General features: G+C 42.5%; 1 protein-coding gene across 2 annotated transcripts; it reads right to left on the minus strand.

The window, feature by feature from the left end:
- Positions 1–1,098: 1,098 nt before the first annotated feature.
- On the minus strand, positions 1,099–26,925 carry YBX3 (Y-box binding protein 3). Of its 2 annotated transcripts, XM_006076424.4 has the most exons (10): positions 26,352–26,925; positions 22,483–22,546; positions 21,432–21,465; positions 18,581–18,670; positions 16,481–16,603; positions 13,320–13,523; positions 7,764–7,861; positions 4,487–4,658; positions 3,837–3,936; positions 1,099–1,663 (listed from the first exon to the last, which is right to left on the minus strand). In XM_006076424.4, exons 1-9 carry the CDS (start codon positions 26,923–26,925, stop codon positions 3,871–3,873), a joined length of 1,425 nt encoding a protein of 474 aa, XP_006076486.2. In that variant the 3' UTR covers positions 1,099–1,663; positions 3,837–3,870. The 2 variants fall into 2 exon arrangements, with proteins under 2 accessions (XP_006076486.2, XP_006076488.2); XM_006076426.4 differs by lacking the exon at positions 13,320–13,523.
- Between the last annotated feature and the right edge of the window lie 540 nt (positions 26,926–27,465).

A 27,465-nucleotide genomic window follows, 5' to 3' on the forward strand; every position in this document is an offset into this window, starting at 1 on the left:
AGTGGGCACTCAAATATTTTGAGTTGGGTAGGCTACTTTCCCAGTAGGTGCTGTTTCAAACAGGCAAAACGCTGGAGCTTCAAGTTAATACCAATCATAGCTAATTTGTTAATTGCGGTATGACAGCCTCTGATTTAATATCTCTAGCTGTGCTTCCACCCAGGCACCACGTTATCTCTTGGCAAAGAAATTCAACTCCCTGATTTTGTGCTGTAAAACAATGTAGGCCCATCCTCATATCACATCCGGTTTTTCTTGTCTTCTGTACCTCCAACCAGTGTCTTTTAGGGTTGTAGTTATACACACTACTGAAGTTTAGACTTTTTCCTCCAATTCTTTGCATTTGTTACTTTTTTTTTTTTCTCTAGAAAGCTATAACCCTGATGGACGGTGTTTGGAGGTAAGGGTGTTAAAATGATAAAGTGTTTATAACTGCAGTTTTTAGGAACCTTCAGTACCCAATAACAGAAAACTTCACTAACACACAAACTCAGTGGGTCTTTTGTGGGTGTGTGCCTCTAGAACAGTGCGTGACTCAAACCCAGACTCAGGAGGTACCTGATTTAAGGAATAAATCATTTGATAGGTACAGCGGATCTGAGACGTGACTACATAGAATTGAAACAGACTGCAGTGCTGCAGTGTTTCTCCACTTGGGGGCGCCATCTACTCCCTGGGGGAAGAAATTTGTCTTGCGGCTGCAAAGAGGCCCCCTTCCTCTTTTTCAAAAGACACAGGTAAACAACTAGGACACAGCAGTTGGTGTGGAAAGCCGTCACAGTTAGAAATTCAAAGATGTTAGGGCTACTAACCTTTTCAATAATTTAAAGGAAGTTGTTAACTGAAATGTCATCAACCACCTCACAAGGAGGACTCAGGAGCTGAGAGCACCAAGCATGCCTAGAGCTGAGCTCACACGTGAGCCTGTTCACTCCCCAAAGAATCCCATTTCCTCTGCTCTCAGCTCAGGCCCCTACATTTATTAAATAGCACAAATCCACCTGTACACTTGGCTTTGAGCTTACTATTCAGTGAATGAAGTAAGAAAAAAGACAAAAACATGTGCTCAGATAGAAAAACATACTCCAGTTATACATCTTTCCTTTCAAGGGTAAAAATTTTATTTTTGCGGAACTTGGTACTGCACATTTTCGAAGAGAGTTACATAAGAAAGCAAAATGTTACCCTCCCCTTATCCTAGAAATAAATAAGAAGGGAATAAAATTTCTTTTTTAAATCATGACACTTGGAAGTTTAGCACCAGCATCCAAAATGAACAGAAAAGGAAAAAAAAAAAAGCATTTACTATATATTTCAGATTTCTTTGGTTGGGAGGGGTCTCCCCATGTTGTATTAATAATTCTTCTTTCAATTCATATTACCAAAACAGTAAAAACCAGGAAAAAAATATAAACCTAGTGGTTGCTGAAACTGGGGAGGTCGCTCTCTCGTTAATGTGCAGGCATTCCCAGGATCTCAGCTGCTGGAAAAAACGGCTGTTGTTTTCCTCGTGTAGTTGTCTGTTTTGTAAGGAAGTGTAGTAAACATTCTAATGTCCACATCTTGGTTATTAATCTTCCACTTTATTGCTTGGACGTTTCTTTGGTGTTCGTAAGGTCGTGGTCTGCTTTTTGCTTTATTTTTTTAATGGTCATTAAGTCACCTGGAAAACGTTCACATCAGATTTATTAAAGAGTGACAGGATGACCAAGGGTTAAAGAATAAAAAGGCAAAACTTACCTGTTTTTTATGTAGTTCAAATAGTTTTAAGATTTTAGAATTAACTTATAGAAACCTTAAAATAACTCAGAACTTGAAATGTTTTAGAAGGACTGCATCCTTTTTATTAGTAAATTTTTAATCATAAGTTTAGATTTTAATGCAAGTAAAACTGTAACATTATGAAACTATAATAATTACAATCTAATAGGTTAGAATTTTGCTACAAGTCTGAATGGAATTCAGTATAGAACAGTCTTGGGTTGGGTTGGGTAATGTCAATGAAATTCCTCATAACAATGTAGTTTCATTTAAGACATTTTCATATAATGTAAATTGCTTTAGTTCTGTTTATGCTAAATAAAATTTTTTAAAATTAAAAAATAATAATTTTCAAAAGCTCAAAACAAAATCTTACATGTGTACCTTTTAGAGATTTGTAAGCTGAAACATGAATTTAATGGAAACTTTCTAATAAAACATTTTTATAAACAAGAACACTCAGTGCATAATGGTAAAAATTCTGTAGAATTATAAAAAAAAATTATCATTATGAAGCCTTTTCAAATAAATGATACTATAACATTGATAATTCTTCATAATCATTTTAGTGGTTATACAGTATCTCCTAATACGGATATATCTCAATATTTAACCACTTCTCCAATACAAGATTATAATAGAAATTTTCCCCCTATATTTTGGATTATTTCCTAAGGAACAATACCTAGAAATAATGTTACTAAAAGGTTATGGCCAAATGATTAATACATAATCTTGTCAGTTATTTCAAGCAACTCTGAATATGGAATTTATTTCTGTGATAAATTGCCCATGATACCCAGAGATAAACAGAATATTTTCAGCGTAGCACTTGTTTACCTTGTGAAAAGATAATTTAAATCCAAACCTCTGCATATAAAAGCAGATGGCATTTAAAATGTATAAACTTAAAATGATCTTAAAATTTTATGAAATATTAATTTTTTGAAAAAACACTACTACTATAAGCTTAAAACCCTTTTAACTAAAAGCTACTTCCTTATTTATTTCATGACAAGGGCTTGTAACAACCAAGAAATACTAAAAAATCAAATTCTCAGGACTTATTAGATGAAAAACCCAGAATGAAACCAACTATGGCTTATATAGTCTTTTAAGACTTGCTGAATCAGTCTTTCCAGTATATTTCTACCTATACAAATACAATTTCCAAGATTTTTAGCAAGAATACAGAAAAAAAAGCAGGAAGCCATAATGAAGAAAAACAAGCTAACTTTATGGAGAGGTTATTCTTCGCCACACTTGGCTTCGGTAGTTCATACATGTGATATCACGTCTGTCTTTGTAATACCCAGACCAGTCAATATCCCTATTTTACCTGCAGCAAACAGAACTGTAGCAGAGGATAAACAAACTGCTCAAGAGCATTCAAGCGAAAGAGGAGTAGATCCTGCACTGGACATGTAAACCCAAGGGCTCTCAAGCACAACACATAAATAATGCTGGCTATCAAAGGGTAATGGGAAGGAAAAAATAATTCCTGTTTGTTCCACAGATCACAGTCCTCTGTTATTAAAATGAAGCCTTGTCAGGTGCATTGGGCTTCCCTGGTGGCTCCGTGAATCCGCCTGTCAAGCAGGAGATGCAGGTTCGATCCCGGGGTTGGGAAGATCCCCTGGAGAACAAAATGGCAACCCACTCCAGTTTCTTGCCTGGGAAACTGCATAGACAGAGGAGCCTGGCAGGCTAGTCCAAAGAGTCTGAAGCCGCAGAGCAAGCATGCAGGCACTTTAAAATTATCAAACTGGCCACTAGGTGTCACAAAAGTAAAACTTTCAAAAAATCTTTCGACGGTGTAAATAGTTGACAACTGTCTATCTAGAAAAATGACTTTGACACTCATTAACTCTGTCTGCACATTTATGTCTCCAAAACCAAGCGAAATAAGATCAGCTTCAGAGATATTTCACCACCGAAACAACTCTTTCTCAGAATCCTGATGGAGATAAGAGGCTGGCCCAGATGAACTGCAGGATTAGTTTAGACTGCTCTGTGCTACCGCTGAGAAATCAGCGCTGTTTAAAGAGAACATCAGTTCCGCGTGGGCCGCCTACCTGCGGATGGTGAAGGTGCCTAGGGAACCGGCTGTTACTCTGCACTGCTCTGCTCGGGAGCTGGAGCAGGGTTCTCAGATGGTGCTTCACCTGCCTTGGTCTGAAACACACAATAAAACCACAAACCAGAAATGAACCAATTTCCTCAGCAGTGGAGAGTCCAAGACTGAAAGGTCTCACAAGTAGGGATCTTCCTGCCTGCAGAGGTAAATCACTGTGCAAAATCTTAACTACTCTTAAAGTTGGAGTCAAAAATTAGAACCACTGAAGAATGGCTTCCAAACGGCAACTAAATACCAACAGTCTTCACAGCTGAGAGTCATAAAAAATATACAGTCACTTTCAACACATGCTGAGAAGCAGATTCCTCTGTATAAACACTGCCCTTTGTTTGGAGAGCTCTAACCGTTCTGACTAGAGTGTTAATTGGTTGAATGCAAATATTTTGGGCAAGGCATTCTCTCTCTCTCTCACCCTCTCTGTGTATATACATATCTTTATGAAAATGTTATTTATACATAAAGATACATATATGATATATATTTTTGGCCTCAGTTTTCAGACTATGAAACCACTCTTAGAAGGAAATACTAAAGGCTGACATGGTCCAGGGTGGTCTGGCAGCATCTCCTCTGACTAGCTGGCCTCACCTCTTTGCCATCCTGTGAAGGAGCGTTAGGGGGACGGGGGCGACGCCGATAGTTATAGGGGCGCTGGTATCCACGGCGAGCAGGTGGCTGGTTTGGACCACTGGCCGCTTGTTGATTCTCCTTATCTTCAGCCTCTCCGACAGCAGGGGCAGGTCGTGGGCGAGGAGGGCCCCTGGCACAGAGAAAAGAGAACATGTGCAATTGGAAAGGGCCTTCAAGAAGAGCAGGTCTTGTCTTTAAAGGTTTAACAAGTCAAGGGGACAAGACTTACTCCTAGAATTAAGCAAAGCTAGAGTGAAAAAGTTGGCTTAAAGCTCAACATTCAGAAAACTAAGATCATGGCATCTGGTCCCATCACTTCATGGGAAATAGACAGGGAAACAGTGTTAGACTTTATTTTGGGGGGGGCTCCAAAATCACTGCAGATGGTGATTGCAGCCATGAAATTAAAAGATACTTACTCCTTGGAAGGAAAGTTATGACCAACCTAGACAGCATATTAAAAAGCAGAAACATTACTTTGCCAACAAAGGTCCATCTAGTCAAGGCTATGGTTTTTCCAGTGGTCATGTATGGATGTGAGAGTTGGACTTGAAGAAAGCTGAGTGCTGAAGAATTGATGCTTTTGAACTGTGGTATTGGAGAAGACTCTTGAGAGTCCCTTGGAATGCAAGGAGGTCCAACCAGTCCATTCTGAAGGAGATCAGTCCTGGGTGTTCATTGGAAGGACTGATGCTAAAGCTGAAACTCCAATACTTTGGCCACCTCATGCGAAGAGTTGACTCATTGGAAAAGACCCTGATGCTGGGAAGGATTGGAAGGAGGAGGAGAAGGGGACTACAGAGGATGAGATGGCTGGATGGCATCACCAACTCGATGGACTTGAGTTTGAGTAAACTCCAGGAGTTGGTAATGGACAGGGAGGCCTGGCGTGCTGCGATTCATGGGGTCGCAAAGAGTAGGACACGAGTTCAGAGCAACTGAACTGAACTGAATGTGGCAAATGGAACAAAAGGATGATGAGATAAAAAAAAATTTTTCAATCATTTTCCTCCTTCATCTGAACACTATTTGCAGTGAACAAACACCTATGGAACATATGCTCTGGTCCTACCAGGCACTGTGGGTGCAAAAATTAAGAGAAGTGCCTGGTATCTGCCCTCTGTGGACAGCCTGCCTTGAAGAGGGGGAGACTAAGGGGATTTGACACAGCAAGAAAACTAACATTAGTCGTTGTGTGCCGAGGCCTGTGCTCTATGCTTTCATGTTAATTATCTCATTTAATTTCAAGGCTAATCCTTTGAGTTTAAGATTTAGAGTGAGAAAACCAAGAGGCTTAAAGGTGAGTATTTGGTTGAACCACATAGGATTGCTGCTTTTATGGGTCAAAAAGGTCGAATATAACCTTCCCAAGGTCACACACAGCTAGAAATTGACAAAATTGGGATCCGCAGGATCTTTTCCCTGTTTTCCTTAAGACATTTTTATGAAGCTTCCTTTATTTCCAAAGTCCTTAGTAGTGAATCATTAGAATGACAGCATCTAAAATTACAAGGAATCTTGTGAGAAAAAAGAATGTAGAATGTTGCCAATCAGGAGAGCTCGAGTAATATCCTTACTCTTCTGTCAATAATCCCATTTTGCCAAACTTCAAGGGGGTATGGACGTCATTTGTGAATGAAGCTCTTCAAGGACAGGGCAAAGGAACAGGGAGCTTACAATATAAAAAGCTTATAATCAATCTTGGGGAGTCTAGCCAATTCGGTTTTCACAAGGGATAAAGCAGAAATAAAACAACACTCCTTTCACTACTCTTAAAATCCTTGGTAGTAGTAATAATCAATTTATCAAGGGCTTACTATATATCAGGCAACATTCTGATTATCTTAAATGCCTTAGAGTACATCTAACCTTACTGACAACTGTGGAATATTCCTTATTGTCCATTTTATAAATCTGGTGACTCTGTCTAAGAGGAGTCCTGAAACTTATGAGAAGGAGATATAGCTACAGATGAGCTGCTAGTCGTAGGGTGGGAATTTAAATACAGACAACTGGATCTGTGGTTAGTTGATTCAGCCCCCACATTAGACTGCTTCATTATCAGAACATTCAGTATGGCAAGTCCCCTATGAGCTGCAAACTTTCAAAGATGCGAATGTGCTTGCCCCCCATCTCCTATTGCTGATGGTCCTTCAGTTCCACCATCTCCCACCTCCTCTCCCTCCTTCAGTCAGTAACTCTTCTTGCCTGGTCACTGGTCACTTCTTGCCAGCCCCTGTGTGCCAGCTGTTGTACTGACTGGACTACTGTACTTTCAAGGTACTGTACTATAAGATTAAAAATTTTGTTTTGTTTTGTTTTTTAATTAATTTTTTTGTTGAAGGATAATTGCTTTACAGAATTTTGTTGTTTTCTGTCAAACCTCAACACGAATCAGCCATAGGTATACATATATCCCCTCCCTTTTGACCCTCCCTCCCGTCTCCCTCCCCATCCCACCCCTCTAGGTTGATACAGAACCCCTGTTTGAGTTTCCTGAGCCATACAGCTAATTCCTGTTGGCTATCTATTTTACATATGGTAATGTAAGTTTCCATGTCACTCTTTTCATACATCTCACCCTCTCCTCCTCTCTTCCCATGTCCATAAGTCTGTTCTCTATGTCTGTTTCTCCATGCTGCCCTATAAATAAATTGTTTTTTTATGTACACATTATTTGCATGAAAACTATTATAAACCTGTTATAGTATAGTACTGTCTAGCCGATTGTGTTAGGTGGGTACCTAGGCTAACTTTTTACGACTTATGAATGAAGCATGCTGGACTTACAAGCATGCTCTTGGAACAGAACTCATTGGCATGTAGGGGACTTACTGTATCACAAATATGTGCTGGCAGCCAATTCTTCCTCCATTTGTAGAGCTACCACTGAATAACGTATCAGTTAATTTCTGTTGCTCTCATCTCATTAAATATAATGAAATAAAAATTAAGTATGAATTTACATCATGTGAAAGTTATCAGAAACAAAGAATGCTTTGGTAAAGGGATAACTAGAAATTTCAGTTGTTAAGGAACAGGAGAAATGTCACATACCCATCTAAAAATACATATATCGCAGAGCCCCACCAAACCTTGGACGTATGGTCAAAGCAGTCACGTCTTCTCATCACATAATAAATCCAAAACAAACAGAGCTGCAACAAGCCCGACCACCCTACCATCACTGGCAAGTTCTTCAGTTGGTCATTAGTCAGCAGGCAACGTCACCTACCTCCGGTACCTTGCGCGGTAAGTCGGATTCCGATGGACTGGTCCCTGAAGTTGCGCTCCTTCTGGGACCCCATCCTTCATCTCACCAATCTCACCGGCCTGGAGGGAGGCAAGGAGAGCTGAAGTAAGTGTCAGAACACAGGATATGAGAGACACAGCACACAGTTGCATTGAAAAAAATTTTTAAAGGAAAAAATAAAAGGCTTCTTTTCAAAGTTGGGGACTCTCCTATCAGTGAACCATGTACTGATTAAATGTGTGTGACTGATAGGAAAGAAAGACAGACTCAGTCCCACTAGACAGTCTTTTCCTGATCCCAGTGCAACTAAGTTTATTTTACAACATTAAACATGTTAAAATGTCCCATTTGTCTCCTGAAAGAAAACCTTTATTGCAAAAGGAAATGGAATGATATACTACATTAGAGCAATGAGAATTTTCAGTGGGCCTGAGAATTTCAAACTCAGACCCACTCATTCTACAAACAGGGTACCCCTTTGATACAGTAATGGTTTCTACATTCAAAGGTCACCCCACGCCTCTTAACCACACCTTTACCTCTGATTCCTTCTTTTTACAATTTTTTCCTTTTATCTGTTTGCATATTTATTGAAGTATAACAATAAATAATAAAAAATACTTCCTTGAGAAATTTACTTGAAGCTGGGGGATTTAATTCATTATAGAACTTCCAGGGAAAGAAAGAACAAAAAACTAACAAACAAACCAACCCACCCAAAATCTCTGAATTTCTTCATAATACAGACACATCTCAATCTGCTTTTTCGTACTCAAAGGTAATATCCCTTCCTTCTCTATATTTCACTAAGAAAAGAGAACCAATCAAAGAAGAATCTCTATATTCTTTCGCCATCAAATCTACCACCCTACACCTGCTGCTGCTGCTGCTAAGTCGCTTCAGTCATGTCCGACTCTGTGCGACCCCATAGACGGCAGCCCACCAGGCTCCGCTGTCCCTGAGATTCTCCAGGCAAGAACACTGGAGTGGGTTGCCATTTCCTTCTCCAATGCAGGAAAGTGAAAAGTGAAAGTGAAGTTGCTCAGTCCTGCCCGACTCTCAGCGACCCCACGACTGCAGCCTACCAGGCTCCTCCATCCATGGGATTTTCCAGGCAAGAGTACTGGAGTAGGGTGCCATTGCCTTCTCTGACCCTACACCTACATTTGCTTTTTCTTCTCTCACTCAACTGATTAAGTGGTCCATGCCCACAGACAAAGCCAATCCTCTCTCTGGCCTACGAGGGCACTTAACTCTCAATCCTCCTCTCCTCCATCAGCTCCATCCAGGCATATCAACATGCTGAAATAACATCCATCTTTTCCAACTGTGTTCTTTAAATTATCACAAAATAACAGGGTTGTTGAAAGTATAGACTTGAAACCTCAGACTCCATTTGATTTTGTCAGTTGTCCCAATAATGTCATTTACAATAAAAAGACTCACTTAGAACCATGCCCTGAATTTAGTTGTCTCTTTAACTGGAACAGTTCTCCAATTTTTACTTGGCTTTCATGATCTTGACACTTTCAAATGATACAAGTCAGTTATTTTGCAAAATACTCCTCATTTGGGGTTGTTTAGGATCTCCACATGATTGAACTTACACATCCTTGGAAGGGAAGCCACAACAGAGCTCTGGATTTTTCTCACTGCATCCTGTTGGCCGGCATATGGTGTCAATTCCTACTTAATTCCTACTGTTACTGACAGTGTTCACTCTGAGAAGAACCCCGGGGGAAGTTTACGCTTTTCCCCTTTGCAATGTATGAGGATTTTGTGAAAAAAGTACTTTCAAAAGCCAGTAAATGTTTCATTCTTCATCAAATTCAATATATTGGTTTACATCTGTAAACTTTTATATTTGTTAATGTCTTATATAGAAAACTCCTGGTTTTCTACTTTATTCAATGAGCTGTAATCTGTTACTATCATTACTGGCCAATGGGAGCCCCTGTCCAGCTGGCTTGTGTCCTCTGAATGTGACTCCAGCATTCTTTGAGCACTTCCTTGTTTTCTGGCACAACAAGATGTTCTAGGCTCATATTGTACTTTCTCTGGCCTGGCTCTGAAAGTGGCTGGTTCTCCAAAAGGGCTTCTATTTTTTATTGGAGAATGGTATTCACAAATGAAAAATTGGGGGCCAGACATGCTCAGTGCTATTAAGGTGTCACTGATTTCAGGCCATTTCAGTAGGCAGAAATAATACACTAACACAAATACATACCACACATACATACACCATAAGTTACATGTGTGTGATGTGTGTATATGTATGGCATATTTGATCTGCCCACCAAATGAATTTAGGTTGTTGGTGAAGGAAGGGAGGCCAGGAGAGAATTCAATGTAAAAACATAATCAAATCAAACAAAAACCTTGCCCTGACCCTACATCTTCCACCAGCCATGGCCCCATTTCTCTGAGCTCCTCTACAACATACATACAGAGGTGGAAGACCCCCTCTGCCAGCACAGACACCTCCTCAAAGGGGACTATAATACCTCCTCTTTGCTCTTTCTTGAATTCAGAGACTTTTGTCCTCACATACCACTAACCTCCAAGTTACCAAACCTAACCTAGCCTCAGTCTCCCTTCCTCCCTTCCTCAATAGCACTTAACACAGCACTTCCTTCCAGGACATTCTCTCCCCATCTGCTCCTTCCCATTGTCCTCTACCAGACTCCCTATCTCCCTAATCCTTAACTGCTTAATCCGAAACTCAGTCCTTGGCTCAGTCTTCTACCTATACTCATTTTATCAGTCCCTCTCTCCCTGACCCAGGCCTTCACCTATGTTTTGATGTCTCCACAGGCACACCTACAGTCTCGTCTACCCTCCAGGCTTCCTTCGGCCTTTGTATTGTACTTGCCATTCCCTCCACCCTTCATGCCTTTCCTGGTGCGTGAACGCCTTGTTCCCTTACCTCTTTCAGGTCACTTTTGAAACATCCCCAAAGACTCTTTCTCCCACCTCATCTAAAATGACACCTTCTTAACTCAAGCCACTCTCTACCTCTTGCCTCTTTTATTTTTCTGCCAAGTTGACTTCTCTCCCCTTGGAGGTGATATTTAATGTGTCCAGAAGATCTCCAAATGCCTTCTGTCTCTCTGCCCAAACCTGGTCTTCCTTTGCAAGGTATCCTTTACTCCTAACACCACACGTTCACTCCATCACCAGATGCTGTCACTTCCTAAACGTGACCACTCCTCACACCTCCACTGACAGCACTCTTAATTCCTGCCCTGACTGCCCCTCCGCAGGGCAAATGAGGGAGCTGGTCTCCCTAACTCTGCTGCTGCCTCCTGTGGTCCAGCCTCCTTAAACTGTCTGGTGATTTCTCAAATATGTTTCCTCCCCTGTTTAGACCCCTCAACTAGTTTTTCATCACATTGAGGACAGGTCAACAATTCTTATTATGGTCTATAGTAGGCATGCCTAATCTGCCCCGATGCTACCTTAATCTAACCTCTTACCCCTCTATTCACACATAACATCCCAACCACGTGAGCCTCCCTTACTTCTCTGAACAAGCAAAGCTGCTGCTTCTTCAGGAACTTCGATTCAAACACACACATGCAGAAACAGAAAGGAACATGTATAAAGGATGAACATTTACTAGAATGACAGAACAGGAGGAGACTGTACAGACCGAGTTTAAACCAAAGTCTACCACCCATGTAACCTTAGGTAAAAGCTGCTAATTCCTTAAACTACTCAAATCCCTTCACTTGTAACAACAACAACAAAAATATGGACACCACTGCCAATTCCATAAAGCTGTAGGGAAAACTAAGAACTGATTTCAAACATCTGTCTCTTGGTGGAGGCCAAACAATGCTGCTCCTTTTCCTCTGTCATATAATTCTCGTCTCGGAGATGACAAACAGTTGATATCAGCTCAGTAACTACCGTGACTTATTTGCCAAATATCGAGAATTACTATCTTTGAAAAAGGGAAGTCATTTGGACACAGCTATATCATGTTATACGACATTCTCGGTACAGTTCAGTTCAGTCGCTCAGTTGTGTCCGACTCTCTGTAACCCCATGAATTGCAGCACGCCAGGCCTCCCTGTCCATCACTAACTCCCAGAGTTCACCCAAACTCATGTCTATCGAGTCGGTGATGCCATCCAGCCATCTCATCCTCTGTCGTCCCCTTCTCTTCCTGCCCCCACTCCCTCCCAGCATCAGAGTCTTTTCCAATGAGTCAGCTCTTCGCATCAGGTGGCCAAAGTATTGGAGTTTCAGCTTCAGCATCAGTCCTTCCAAGACAACTGAAATGCAGTTACCAGAATATGCACACATTTTCAAAATTAGTTTTCAGCCTGCTTTTCTGTGAGGCACACAAGAATTCCTTTGCTCTGAACCTCCTATTCCTAAGGAGAAATATACTTTTCTTTCAACCAATATTGAAGATACTCTTCATATTCTCAAAAAAATATGCTACATATATATATGCTAAACATAAAGAAGGATTATTTTAGGAAGGCATTACTGACTCCCTAAAAATAAATGTGTCGTAGTCTCCCGGACTCTTCCTGTCCTCATTTCCTAGAGGCCCAGGGTGCTGCCCTAAAGAAACCTACTATGCCTCATGTACCCAATCTCTCCATATACGTAAGGCTACTGGCTATTTTTAGCACATTTGTCAGGGACAGCTGTTAAAGAGTAGAAGGGAAAAAAAAAAAAAAAACAAGAAGCAATGTAGGAAGAACACAGTCATGCATGATAGGATAGGAAAAGGGCAGCAAAGAACAGACTGAACACAATGTTCAGTCAAAACACTCAGTGGACAAACAAAAACCAAGGACACTAAGAGGAAGAAGGTGTAAGCTAGTGGTACCAAAAATGAGGTCCTCTCCCAAGATTTCCAAGTTTCCTGGGAACTGCAAAGTTGGTGAAAGGCTTATTAACTACAGGTCAAGTTCACAATAGTTGTATCAGTATTTTGCAGTAAAAAAAGAAAAAAAGAGATAGTCATCTCCACTTTCATATGAGGTTTTCTTAATCATCAACATTATCTCATCTAAATTAAGAACTTTATAGACACCCTCCATCCTGAGCTGTCACACACTTCAGTCTTTATCTTGGATTTTATCATCACAGCCCCAAGGTGGAGGCAGCTATCCCCATTTAACGGATGGACAAGTTAATCTCACAAGCTCACAGTAAGTAGCAGAGATAAGACTCAAGCCCAGGCCTGACTTCAGAGTTCAGCTCTCAGATACCCTCACCTGTCCCTCCTTTCTGTCTTTCATTTTTTCTATAAACTTGAGACTGTACCTTGTCCACCAGGGTCCCTGGGTATAGGCAAGGCTCAAGGCTCACGTGGTCGTGCTTCTAGAAATGAGACTACAAGGACCGGTCTCGGAAAGCAGACTAGTCTGCTTGGATTAAGTAGCGTCAGCATCGGGAAGCCAAAAGCAAGGTTTGATTTCCGGCCGCTGGTATCGGAAGAGGAGGAGGAAGAGGAGGCAGAGGAAGGACGGAGGGGTGAGGACTGCCGGAGAGAAGTCCCAGGTGCCGGTTTACCTGCATTCTGCTGGGATGGGGGAAGACCCGGGAGCGGCGGTCAAAGGTCTGTCCCACGTGGTAAGGCGGGAAGCGCCGCCGGTACTGGGGGCGGTACTGGGGGCGGCGCGGCTGACTCCGGGCCGCAGAGAACTGCCCGGCAGCGGCGGGGGCCTCCAGTCCTTCACTGCTGCCGCTCCCTTCCTCCTCCTCCTCCCCAGCGTACTAGCGAAGCAAAGAAACAGAGGTTCAGAAGAGGTGTCGGCAGGGAAAGAAGCAAAGAATACCATTTAGACTGAGTATCAACGAAAGAAAAAACAAAATTCTCCCCCAATGGAACGATCCCTTCTAGTATATCGACAAAAATGCATATACCCCGGATCATCAGGTGATGACCTGAGATAAGCTACATTAAGATTAAAGCAGATCCATGCAGATAAAATACCAAGAAGCAGAAAAGCAAGTGCAATTAATCGCTAAAGAATTTAGTTCGCATCTAGTTAGAACTGGTCAGTATCAGTTGACTAACCACCCAAAAAACATTTACACAGTTTAGAATATTTGGCTCCACCAAATGTGTCTCCCCAACACTGGCCATCCACTGGGGCAAAGTAAAGAAAAATATATTTTGTATATTTTGTGGTTGGTCCTAAGTGGTTTGCTTCCTGGACTGGTTGGGTTCTCAAAGTGTGGATGGAGGTCTCTGAAATCCTTCCTAGGGGGTCATCAAGGTCAAACTATTCTCATAAGGCTGGCAGGATGCTGTGTTTTCCCATCTCATTCTCTCCTGAGTTGGGGGCAGGAGAGGGGTTGGATGTGTCACAGAAGCGACAGTGACACACGGTCCCTCACAGCCCCAAGGCAGAAGGAGCTGTAAGAGTCCAGTCTTTTATTAAACCGACATCAGTGATTGGTAAAGACCTAAAGCAACACCACTCTTTTCACTCAATTAAAAAATAGCTTTCATTAAAAAAAAAAAAGTTATTTGTATTTACAAGTAATAGCTTATTTTAAAATAAATTAAATCTTTTAAATTCTGCTTTACTTTCCAATACAATAAATAATAATAGATATAAACATACATAAAAACTCTGGGATCCCATAATGAAGCATATAAATGGGTCCAAAAACCAGAAGGTTCGAGAACCACTGACTTATGGCATACCTCTCTTTGTTTAGCAATAAAGTTTTAATTGCACTTTAATACATAGTAGCAAGTAATAAATACAGTTTCTGAATATAACAACTTTGTTAACACAAGGAACTATTGAATCATTTTATCTTTTTCCTGTATTTAAACTACCATTTCACATACTAACATTTTATATCAAAAAAATATAAGCAAACAGCTAAACATCCCTTAAAGAAATTTTTTATTTCAAATCTTAAAGGGGGATTGCAATGCCAAAGGTAGTCTTAAGTAAAGTAACTATAGTTTTTAAAAAATGAACAAATTTAGAATGAAGAAAATTAAATGACTGATGTTGGGGGTGAGAGTATTTAAGATTTAGAACTCTCCAGAAAACCAAGCCCACACCAGCAACAAAATTCTCAAAGAGGAAAAGCTTCAAGTATAGCCTCAGCTAGTATAATTTCAGAAAATCCAAGTTAACTCTATACTTTATAAAATCTGTATCAGATGCAATCTCTAATGATTTAAAGGCATATTAGCATAGAAAATGTTCCCCCAAATAGTGTGACTGAATAAACTGTAAATTTTCTCTTTAGGTTTCTCTGTATCTGAGTTTTCAAATCTTTCATTAAGATTAGTTTTACAAAATAAGAACAATGGCACCACCATTGCCAAACACACTCAGGAAGCTGTCAGGACCTAAAAGACATCACAACAGAAAACCTTCATTTATGTTTATTTTCAGAATTTGGATAATTTTGCTTCTAAACATCACATACATGACTTCAGAATTTCGAGCTGAGGAGAAACGTCTTTGAAGGAAAATTTTTCACTCAAGGCTTTTTACCATTTGTACTTCTGAGTTAACCTAGAAATCAAAACAATTACCACTAGTGTTCCAAGAATCTGGTGAACGTGAAAGAGTTAACACGATGTAGTAAATGCTCTGGTAGCCTGTTCCAACTGTCTCGGACACAGTTTATTATTAAAAATCAAACAGGATAAGCAAAACATGGGTAAGAGAAATACAGGAAGAAAAACAAGATCCAATATGGAATCTGATAAAAAGCAATTTGGGCTGCGTGTTTAAGACGACACAATGAAGAGAGGAAACATTTAGGTAAACAGAAAAATACTATTCTATCAAAGTGTAGAGATATAAACCATTCTCAATCTGCAAATACTTCATTCTGGTGAGATTTTTTTCAAAAGTTTTCCCTGGGTGATGCACATAGCCACAATCCTGTGTTCACAAAGCATCTTGAGTTTTATTCCAGGGTACCAATCCCTGGTACTAATTCTAGAAACATCAAAAATGACTCATATCTAAGAGGTTCCTCATGACCACAAGTTGGATGCCTCGAGAATATTTTAAACTGAGCCTCCTAAGAAAGCTCCAGCCAGACTTGGCTGTAAACCCTTTCACTTAGATTGGTACCAATCTACGGGACTAAAAATCCAGAGACTTAATTATTGCTTAACTTTGAAATAATGGGAAATGCTATCTTAAATAAAGCAGCTACATAATTGAGGCAAATCACTTAATATTTCTGTGGCCAGCATTGTCCATCACTTACTCCAGAGCTGTTCCTCACTCTTCCTTGCCAAGGAAAGGCTGACTTTCTTAGAAAGAAACGGGGTCAGTGCCAAGGGATGAACACCAGATGTAAGCCAATCACAGAAATCCCAGGCCCCTTCCCTCTACCCCACCAAGTGGATGTCACATGGTTTGGTTCTGGCCCATAAAGGAGCCAAAAGAAGAGAAAACTTTTTTGACAACCTTGGCATGGCCCAAGTTAAGCCTTCTTGTTACAAGATAATTAAATGGCTGTTACTTGCAGCCAAATACAAACAAACTGATACAACTGCTGAATGGCAAAAATGTCCCATAAGACCAGTGGGGATGAATTCTGAACACAAAAGATTTCCCATCCAAAAAAAATCACTGTGTTTCCAGGAGAAGATACAGCTTTTATGTGCTCCAAATATACACACTTAATTTTAGATGTGCACATTTCTTGGGTCACTGATGATGAAAGAGACAACGTACATTGCGGGGCGGTCCACGGCGCCGGCCGTAGTAGCCGCGTCTGTAGCGGCGCCGGTCAGCAGCATATCGGCTCCCTTCCACTGGAACGCCATCCGGGCCGGTCACATTGGCTGCTTCTGCACCCTGAGAAAGGAAGAAACCAAAGACGGCCTTCGAGTCAGAAAGAAGCCAAACGATCAAAAGCACCGCCTTAGACAGCCAGAGGGTTTAAGACTGGCAGGAGGTACTAGAAGTTCCTACGGGTGACCTCGTTTTAATAAGGTGAGCAAGATGCTTGATGTATTTAAATGTCTACAGCATGACGCCTACACTGACACAACACTGTTTATCAGCTAGGCTGCAATATAAAATAAAAAGTTAAAAAATAATAGATGTATATACAGCTCGCGTGCTTCCACAACCTCTGCTCTCTTGATTCAAGAGCAATATGTATACATATTTATCTTTAAGTAACATAAAACTGGTAAATATAAAGCAACTGGAGCAAAGGAATGCTAGACCAGGACGAATATTCTTCACTGGAAATAACTGAGATACTTCCTAGAAAATACTGAAACCTGTTACTCTGTGAGGTACCAAGAGAATCCATTCGTGGGCTCACGTGGTCTGTCCAGCACTGAGCTAGTGAGAGAGAAATTCCTCCCAGTGTGGCAGTGGCTGGAATGAAGGGCTGTTGACTCAGCTCCTCCTTTCACATACAGTGTCCACAAAAGTAGTCCCTCTTTAAATCTTATTGTTGAAACAGACATAGCCTGCAAATTCTCTATGGACAAGCAGATAAAGTAATGCTTCAGAAATATAAAAAGTTCAGGCAAAGGAGATTCAAAAGAGTGAAACCCCACTCTTATGTCCATTTGTATAACCTCACATGCTGAAAATACACAGAGGTAAAATTAACCTGGCTAGACAAAATTTTAATAGTTGGATGGGACATTAGGGATTGTTACATGTCTGCATTTGCTGGTAGGTAACTTGGAACTCTGAAAGATCTGCAAGATACTCTGGGATCACATTGGTAAAGATCACTTAAATTTTTATATGAGATGAAGTAAAGTGTTTCTCTTTTAAAACAGGAAAACAGTTTGAGAGTTGCTAAGAATAAGAACAATAGAATGAATGGTGTGTATATCAGAAGAGCAATCATCTGGGAGTCAACTAGTCAGCTTACAATTAATAAATAAAGCATAAAAGACATTACTAATATTAGAATTAAACATATCACAGCATTAAAAACCTGTCGATGCACATCAAAATGATCCTTTTAGCTTCCTGGGTTAGTCTTCATGTGAAGATAGCGGTTATACAGTCTGTCAAGATGCCTCTGGCTTTTCAAAACCCAAGCCAAAGAGAAAACATAATGATTATATTTGATTTTATTCTTAAAACAAAAGTATCTTTCACCCCAAAACAGCTTTTATCAATTTTTAATACTATAAAACTACCTTAATTCTTAAAATTTTATTTATGTATTTATTTTTGGCTGCCTTGGATCTTCATCTCTGTGCATGAGCTTTCTCTAGTTGCAGCAAGCAGCGGCTAAGCTCTAGTTGTACACGGGCTTCTCACTGCTGTGGCTTCTCTTGCTGCAGGGCATGGGCTCTAGGAGGGTGTGCAGCTTCAGCAGTTTCGGCTCCAGGGCTCTAGAGCACAGGCTCAATAGCTGTGGTGCACAGGTTCAGTTTCTCTGCGGCATATGTGATCTTCCCAGATCAGAGATTGAACCCATGTCTCCTGCACTGGTAGGTGGATTCTTTAGCACCAAGCCACCAGGAAAGCCCTGTTTTAATTTTAAATTTCACTTGAAAATACATTTAGTACCAAAATAAGATTTGTCATTTTAAATCTTCAAAAATTAGCTTTTCCTTCCATGATTAAATAGTGTTCATCATTTATTAAAATGGAAATTAAAATATCCTTTTATACTGCATCAAACAATGCATATGTTAGTCAATAATCAGAAACACTTTTACTTAAAGAATTGCTTCTTTCTGTCATAGTAAAAATCCAAAGTACTGTTAACTCATAAAGGACAGAGAGACCATTTACTAAGCAAGAAAATATTGCCAGCACCCTGGATACCCAACCACAATCTCCTCTCACCTTCTCTCCTTCAACCACATCAAACTCTACGGTTTCTCCATCTCCTACGCTGCGCAGGTATTTCCGTGGGTTATTTTTCTTGATGGCAGTCTGTCAAGATTAAAAAAAAATTCTGAATGAAGTATAGGTCAAAGTTGGCCACAGAGTTCATCCCTTTCAAGTTTACTGGCTCTACTGAAGAAATCGTTGATCTAATGTTGTTGTTTAGTCGCTAAGTCGTGTCCGACTCTGCGATCTCATGAACTGCAGCGCACAACGCTCCTCTGTCCATGGTGTTTCCCAGGAAAGAATACTGGAGTGGGTAGTGGTTTCCTCCTCTAGGCACCTTCCTGACCCAGGGATGGAACCTGTGTCTCCTGCATGGGCAGGCATGTTCTTTACCACTATTCTATTCTATTCTCCCAACTAACCTGCATCTCCAAAACAAGAACAACAAAACAAAAAACACTATACAACTATGTTCCACATTACTTTCTTGATTTCATGTTATCCTTCAAAATTCATCTTGGTAGGTGGGTTAAATAGAAAGTGCAGTTATTCTGATGAACTAATCGTGATACTGGATGGATGTGTTTCCTCACACTATGAAGTGTCTTGGGTCAGACTCTTTTTCCATCATTATGGAGGCTGTGGGATGGGGGACGCCTCCATAAAATCTTACACATGCACATAAACACAGAAATATGGGGATAGAGATTTCAGTGGATAAGAGAAACCGCTAACCTCCAAAGAAATTTTAAAAATCCAAGGGGGGATAAATATTTCTGACAATATATGAAAATACCTCAAGAACAAAACACTGCTGACAACCTTCTCTCCCATTTTACAGATGAGGAAACCAATTGGAGGCTGATAAGTGATTTATCTGAGTTTATAAAAATACAGCCTGGGGGAAGGAGGAAGGTGGGTGGGGGAAGTGTATACCCCTGTACTATAATTGTGTGATATTTATTCAAATTTTTCTCATCACATCATTCACATGTCAGCTCATCCCTACGCGCTCCCTGATAAATAACATTGAAAGGTTAATGACATTATCCTGCAGTGAACATGGGCACCTAAATACCTGCTTATGAACAGGCTTCTCTTTTTCAATCAATGGAGGGAAGAAAATAATTCCTGAATTCCATTTCGTCGGCTGGTATCTCTAAACAGTTAAAGGGGCTCTGGGTTTCTGTGGAACTAGGTCAGCCTTATTTTATAAAGCGATTAGGCATGTGTAATCTAGCCCTTCCCTTACTCTGAGTAGGAGGGAGGGAAAAAAAAAAAAGAATGAGCCAGTAGGGCAGAGACCTCACCCACAGAGGAAAAAGGCAGTTCAGGACAGGATATACACGCAGGCCGCCTGAACATTCAGCCAGTCCAAAAACAGCCCCTCCCTACCGGCTCGTTCCCTTTTTCCTGTTAAACTGGGCAAGCCTCAGCACACCGAGGTGACTCACCACCCAGCCTCACGGGGGGCTGGAATCAGGTCACACACTCACAGGCCAATGAGGCTGGCCACTGGCACAGAAACTTGTGAGGTCCCTTTACGCCATCAGTCACCAGAAGGCAGAGTTCTTACCCCCAAAATCTCTATTACCCGCTAGGTGTTATAAGCAACACTCCCTTCTAGTCTGTTCTGACTTTAAAAGTCACTGTGTCTGAACAAAGTAATCCACTCCAGTTACCCAGGCACAACTGGAATATAACTGATAGAAACCACAACAGGATCGCTCCTTCTGAGATAGCACTCTCTCCAGTCACCAAACTCTACCCCACGGTGCAGAGGATCCTAAACAGCAGGAAAACACAGAAAACCAGACGCTTGACAGAGCCCTGGAGGTGAACTGTTGGTACCTGTCTCTGTACTTCTCTGTTTGATTCACTAAGAACCACACATATATGAGACAATTCACTGAAAACTAACCATACAAAAAGAAAACTAAGTGCACGTAATGCTTTTAATCTCTTTTGCCAAGAAAGTCCAGGATACAGAATAACATCCTAGGTTAATAATGTAGAAAAAGACTGAGCTTCCTATACAGAGAAGTCCATGTTTTCCGTATTTTACACTTTTTCTGCATCTCCTTGACTACAGGGGACTACAGGCCTATTTGATCTGGACATGTGCTAAGCAGGACAGAGGAGGGGACTAGCCTGGGAGCTGGAGTCTCCTTATATCTTAGATGTTGCTTGTGCTCAGTCACTAAGTCGTGTCCAACTCTTCTGTACCCCACGGACCGTAATCCACCAGGCTCCTCTGCTCATGGGATTTCCCAGGCAAGAATACTGAAGTGGGTTGCCATTTCCTTCTCCAACGGATCGTCCCCACCCAGGGATTGAACCCGAGTCTCTTGCATTGGCAGTTCGATTCTTTACCCCTGAGCCTCCTGGAAAGCCCCTATGTCTTGGATACACACACTTCAGCCATCTGCTTCGCTGAGCTATTTACCCAAGTTCAAGTTGCTCTGATGGAGCGGAATTTAACCAGTATCCACCCAGGCGAAGGTAAGTTGGGGCCCAGCCAAACACAAGGAGGAAACAGTCAGGAGCACAGGCTGCTAAGATGGAAATAGAAGTGCTTTAGCTGAAGACTCAAAAGCTCTAAAAATTAGCACGTGGTCTGATTATTACTTCATTAAGCTCAAAAAATAAAACTGTCTGAAAACAGTTAATGTGATGGACGAGAGGAGCTTAAGTGCTAATCTTAAAATGTGGAACTGGGCCCTCTTGCCAAAATAAAACCCCAGAAGGAGTTTCGAGCAGAACAGCAACGTGCAGGGCTTCACTTTGGGAAAGGGATAATAATAGCATATTACAGACTCCCCTCTCCTCAGAGAGCAAACATCACAGTTATTGTCCCTCTTACCTGATGTACAAATACATCTTCTTTGGTGTCATTTCTGTTGGAAGACAAAAAGCTCACAGTTAGAAGAACTAGGTAAGTGGGAAAACTTAAAACAGTTTAGAGCCTAGGACTTCAAAACACAACATAGATGTCTGTCTGTCCTCGAAACTCAGATGCCTCAAGTCAGTCCTCCTTAAAAACTTCTAAACCCAAAAGGGACCCACCTTAGTCCTCCACATGACAATGCTGCCTGGCTTCATGCACACAGAGTCAACCTACCAAAACACCCGTTTCCTCTCATCTCTCTAAATCACATGATGTGTAACCAGAGCCCGAGGTTTCCCTCCCAGCGAAAGCAAAGCAAGACAGTTAAAAGGACAGGACACAGCTGTGAACTAGGCTCCCCTTACACTGAAACCTAAAACAACCCCCCCTCCACCACCACCCTACCCTAAATCCCTACCCCACCCCCACTGCCCACCAAAACATACAAGGAAGAAATTAGAGGAATTTTTTTTTTTAAGAAGGTGGGGTCCTAGCTAGGAGGGCTAGAGAAAATGATGGTATCATATAAAAACATCAGAACACCCTCACCGCTTGCAGCTGTGTTCTCATTCCTATATGGTTAGAAGTTACCATGGTTTAAAGAAAACACTGTGGTTTCTACACAGGACTTGGACCAGACCTGGGTTACAGATCCAGCTCAATTACTCACTAGTTGTGTGACCTGAGGAAAGTTGCTTAACCAGTCTAGGATTCCACTCCTCCATCTGTGAAATTGTGGATACCCACTCAATTATCTTAAGGCCCTTCCCCTTTCTCTATTGTCCCCACTGCCACGGCTTTTTCTTTTAATGACTAGATCATATAAAATAAGTTATTTATCCATGTTTTAGAAATGCATTGCAATTAATGTTTAATGATCAGCAGTTTAGAAATGAGAGTATTTACATGGCTCAGAAATCTGAAAACTTACACAAGCCATTAATAAAGTATGGGAAAAGACACCAACAATAGGTTCCACAGCATGAGGACATATTTAAGTAAAACATGCAGAGATACACACACATACCGATTTATAAATCCATATCCATTTCTGACGTTGAACCATTTGACAGTGCCAAGGACTTTGGTGGCTAAAATAGGATTAAGCAGATAAATTAGTATCTGACCTACAAAGAGATAAAGCTCATACCACTAAGGTCTTGATAGCATTATTTAAAGCTTAAATATACCTGAGGAAACCATTAAAAGCTTAACTTCAGAGTTTATCGAGAGAAGAAAATGGAGGAAATGAAGTTGTCACAGGTTGTCACAGGGAACTACTCTTCAGAAGACTAAACCTTTCTTCCTTGGGAAATGTCTCAGTGAAGTCCTGAGATAAGGTGTTGTCCTAAGTCTATATGATTCTGTAGTGATTAAAATTGAGAAACACTGTTTAAGGGGAGAAAAATGAAAACATGCTCTTTAAAGTTTTACAGCAGAAAAGTGTTCTAAGTGCTGAACGCAGCTCTTGATGAAAGTGACTATAGACACATGAACAAGGTGAGCCCTGAGACCTGACACATCGCTTTCACACTTTGAAACTGTCGGCAAACTCCACATAGTGAAAGAGTAGCTCCTTGTTAATAGCTGATCTACAGAGACCTGAAGAAACTTGTCTTGATGCCAGATGGGGGCCCATCAGAGGAGTCCAGAGTAATAATAGAAGTGAGGCGGGCTCAGGCCAGTTCTGTTCTTACCACCCCGAGACATGATGCAACAGGCCTTTTCAAACCTGCGATGAATTTGGGATTCTGTTTCATTGTTTATCCTGCTCTCTTCATTTGGTGGGAATCAAACCAAACTGATTTTGGTTTCTCCTATAAACCAAATTCTTATCAGCATTTTCTTATAACCCTCCCAATGTGATTGCTGACTCGACTTGCCCTTGTGACAGGACCATTTCTGTACAAGGTACGATCTTAACAGAACTCAGGAGAAGAAATCTAAACCAATAGTATGGTCATGGAACTTGTACTTCACAGATTTATGTTTATGTTAGCCATTTATGATTTTAGATGACTCCTCTGAATCAACTGTGAATACCAAATCCAGTACTTCTATGAAATGCCCAGGTCTAAATTCAGGAAAAGCATAAAGCAATTATCAAAACTCAGTGAGACAAGAAATGTGGCAATAGAGTATCTTTAAAAAGAAAAAAGCTTAGGAGAGAATAAAAGTAACAACTAACCATGAGATACAACATTTTTAATTTCCAAGGAAAAATAATAAAGATTCAGCTTTTAAATTCAAGAAGAAAACAGTAATTAGGGCTTACTCTGCTGTGGGCAGGGTTAGTTCTGAGTTTTGCTAAATGCATATGCTTGGGGAAGTAGTTTATTTAGCTCTCTTTGTAAAAAGAAAACACAAACAAAAAACTCTTTCTGCCTTCAAAGTCATTTGGCCCACCATTTACTGAGCAATCTCCACTTTTTATGCCAACTAAGGAAAATCTTTCTCCAATAAAGAGACTAAACTATTAATACCTTCAGTTTCAGGGCATTTGAATTACAGCAACAGGGCAAAGAGGAAAAAAAAATATTTTAGATCTAAATGTACACAGAAGACTGGTTTTGATCAATCATATGCTTTTAAATCTCACATTATTTCAAATGATATGCTTTTTGTCTCATTTGCCCCAGAATTAATGAATTAGAAAAACAAGGAAAATATAAAGGTAGGAACTCTTTTTATTCATTTTCATATAGTTAATGTCTACAGGCACTGTCAAAGGCATAATTGCGATTAGAAAAGCAACACTAATAAAGAGAAAGATGAAAGTGATTTTCAAGGATAACTTCAATCCAGGTGGAAGGTTATTTTTATTCCCACTTTAGTTTTTAAAAATTTCCCAATTTCACCAATGTTTCCAGTGACCTCACAAGGCCAAACACAGTCATCCATTCTTCTTGGTTTAAGCCCATAAACTCACTTCACATACACAGAGCTGGATGGGGAAAGGAGGAAGACCAACAAGCTTCCATGAGGTTCATTAAGAGTGAAGTTTTCCTTCAGTCATGTCAACTACTTCCCTGGCCTGTGGCTGGCTATACGCTGAAGTTTAGAACCATTTCTAAGAACTAGAATGCAAGAATCCCAAACCAGAATTCCATTTCAGTCAGCACTGCACCTGGCACATTGTAGGCGCCATGTGTCCGTCTGGCTAAGGACAGGAGATGGCAGAACACACTGGACAGAGAGTGTTGAAATGTCAGGCAGAAGGCTGTCGTTGTTGCGATTTGGGAGTGACAGTGCAAAGACCCAAGACCTACAACCTCACCACCAGGGATGTGCTGGGACTGTCAGAGCAGTTGGTGGCTGAGTAATTTATCTAGTTCCTTCATCTTTAAAGATATCTACTGCAGTCTAAAATTCAGTTTAGATTCAAGAAAGATACAGGGATCCAGTGAAAAACTGAGAAATTTCCTTTATAAGAAGATAAATCAAATTAAGAACATATCCTAACACTGCTTCAGATAAACCAAGGCTGTCTCTCTTGACATTTGGCATGGGAAGTATTCCAAGAAACACTTGTTGAAAACAATATCACAGTACAACCTGGACTAGACTGGAACAACTTTTAGCCTAGAGAAATGAAGGCTATTTTGTTTCTTAACCTGCACATGTTACATTTAGCAGCTCGTTTGACAGTAACTGAGTAAAATCTAACCCTAAAAAAAAAAAAAAAAAAAAAGAACACAGGCCTCTCAAGGCAGGAAAAATGGGATCCTATTAAACTTTCTTCACATGATTCCTCCAAGTTTCTGCCTATAAAATTTTCTTCCTAGAAAATTGGGCAGGCAAGGCTCACAGAAACCAAACATGCCCCATGCAAAATACTGAAAATTTCTCAGAAGCATCTTACACCATCTCTTAACTTTCCCTGGTTTAAAAAAAAAGAGGGAATGAGATATACAGCACACACCCTTTAGAGACCTTATTCCGCACCCACTGCCTAGGCCTCACACAGGGCGTTAACGTTACTGAATGAGAGGACGATGAGATCCGTGACAAAACCAACAATGACTACAGACATCCTTTGTAACGTTCTGCCCCCGGGACCTGAACATCTCCTCTTCCGATTCCCCTTCCTAAGTTACAAGTCCCCAAGATAACGAGGCTGCGAACTAACGTCATCCCCTCACTTCCGACCAAGTTTTTTCAGCTGCTGCACCAAGCGCTTTCCCACAATCCGGGAAGACAAGAGTGGTAAACACCAAGTCTTTCTTGCAGCAGCGGGCAGAGCGAGGGAGGAGGACGCGGGACCGAGACCCAAGTTTCCCCGGAGAGGGATTGCAACACCCCTCCGCCAGCATGTGGCCGACAGAAGCCTGGCCTCGTTCCCGCGCCCCCGTGAGAAGGGCGTCTGGGACGGACACCTGAGCCTTCCCAGCAAGAAGCCTTTCCACCACCACCAACTCCCCCACCCTTGCCCTGTCTCCTCCAAGCGCCTTCCTCTTCCCTCCAAGGAAATGCTCTCCTCGCCCAGAACCTAAGCGAGGACTCCAAAGTTCCCGTGCCACGTGGGTGCCTGTCCCATCCCTACATCCACTTCCATCCCACCCTGGATCCTCTCTCCCGACTGCCGCTTCTTTCCGCTCCGCACCCGGGGATGCGTCGCCACGGGACTGCGCGACAGCGCCCTCCTAGGGTACCCCCAGTTAAGACCCCCAACTTGCGAACCCAGGGGCGCTCGGGCGGCCGGGAGCGCCGCGCCCTGGTCCGGCAGCTCCTGCGGGATGGGCGGCCGCCCGTCCCGGGGTGGGGGAGAACCCCACGTCCCCGGGGACCCCGCTCCATCCCGCCCAGACAGGCGGCTGGAGTTGCCCACACGTGCTCGGCGGCCCCGGCCCCAGCCCCAGCCCGGAGCGGCACCCCCATCCTCCCCGCCTGACTCACCGAGAACTTTCTTCTCCGCGTCCTCGCTGCCCACGGCGGCCGAAGAGGCGGGGGCCGCGGTGCCCGGGGCCGCGTCCCCACCGGGGTTGCCCGAGACCAGGGCGGCCGGGGCAGGGGCCGGGGTAGCGCCGCCGCCCGCCGGGCTCTTGGGCGCAGGGTCCTGGGGGGCCGCCTCCGCCGGAGCCTGCGGGAGGGCGGCGGCGGTGGTGATGGGGGCGCTGCTGCTGGGAGCGGCGGCGGCGGTGCTGGTGGTGCTGGTGGCCTCGCTCGCCTCGCTCATGCCGCCTCCTCCGCTGTCCCTCGGGCACCTCGGTGGCGGTTGGTCGGCGGTTGGCGCGGCTGGAGGGCGCGGCGGCCGGGGGCTCGCTCTCCCGGAGGCCGGGCTGGGTGGGGGTGTCTCGCGGCGGGAGGCGGCTCGCGCTCTTGGGCTGCGCGCTCGCTCCGGTGCTCCGCGCTCGGTCTTACTGCCCCAAAAATGGCCCCGCACGAGTTCTTCTAGGCGGCGCGCGGGCCCGGGGAGGGGAAAGGGTGGGGAGGGTTGGCTCCGGAGTTGGGGCATCGACTTCATTAGCATTTAAAGGCGCCCGCTGCCCTTTTTCCCACCCCCTCGCCACTCGGGCCGGGATGGGGCGCAGGGAAGGAAAGCAAGGGTGCGCCGGGGCTTGGCCGGCTGCTCCGGAGTTTTCCGCGCAGCGCGCGTTGCCGCCCCGCTTGGTTGGAGCAGGGGCCACAAGGCTCCCCTGCCTCGCCACGTCTTCCAGGAGGGGCACACTGGGGCATCCAGGAGACGCGGCGCTTCTCTCTCCCCAAATGCACGCTTGTAAGTCTTTTCTAGTGAAACCGTTCAGCATTTCTGAAGCACCATAAACTGTTTCTGATACAGCAATGAAGAACTGGAATAATACCGTCTTCAGGCTATTTGGCTACTTCTTCCTGAAAGAGAAGTTATGGATGACTTGTCTATGAGCCTCAGGTGAGGAAATTGAAGTCCAGTCCTTGGCGAATTCATGTAAACGTCAGTTTACAGCAATGCAAGGTCTTACCTGGTGGCTCAGGCGGTAAAGAATCTACCAGCAGTGCGGGAGACCTGGGTTCTCTCCCTGGGTTGGGAAGA

Source organism: Bubalus bubalis, chromosome 4 (assembly GCF_019923935.1).
Source record: "Bubalus bubalis isolate 160015118507 breed Murrah chromosome 4, NDDB_SH_1, whole genome shotgun sequence".
NCBI classification, from domain to species: Eukaryota; Metazoa; Chordata; class Mammalia; order Artiodactyla; family Bovidae; genus Bubalus; species Bubalus bubalis.

Excerpts from the sequence above, each read along its gene's own strand:
- YBX3 (XM_006076424.4), bottom strand. The coding sequence starts at position 26,925 with ATGCTAATGAAGTCGATGCCCCAACTCCGGAGCCAACCCTCCCCACCC. Across the intron at positions 22,547-26,351 it reads CGCGGAGAAGAAAGTTCTCG|CCACCAAAGTCCTTGGCACT; the intron begins GTGAGTCAGGCG and ends ATCCTATTTTAG. Across the intron at positions 21,466-22,482 it reads GGATATGGATTTATAAATCG|AAATGACACCAAAGAAGATG; the intron begins GTATGTGTGTGT and ends GTCTTCCAACAG.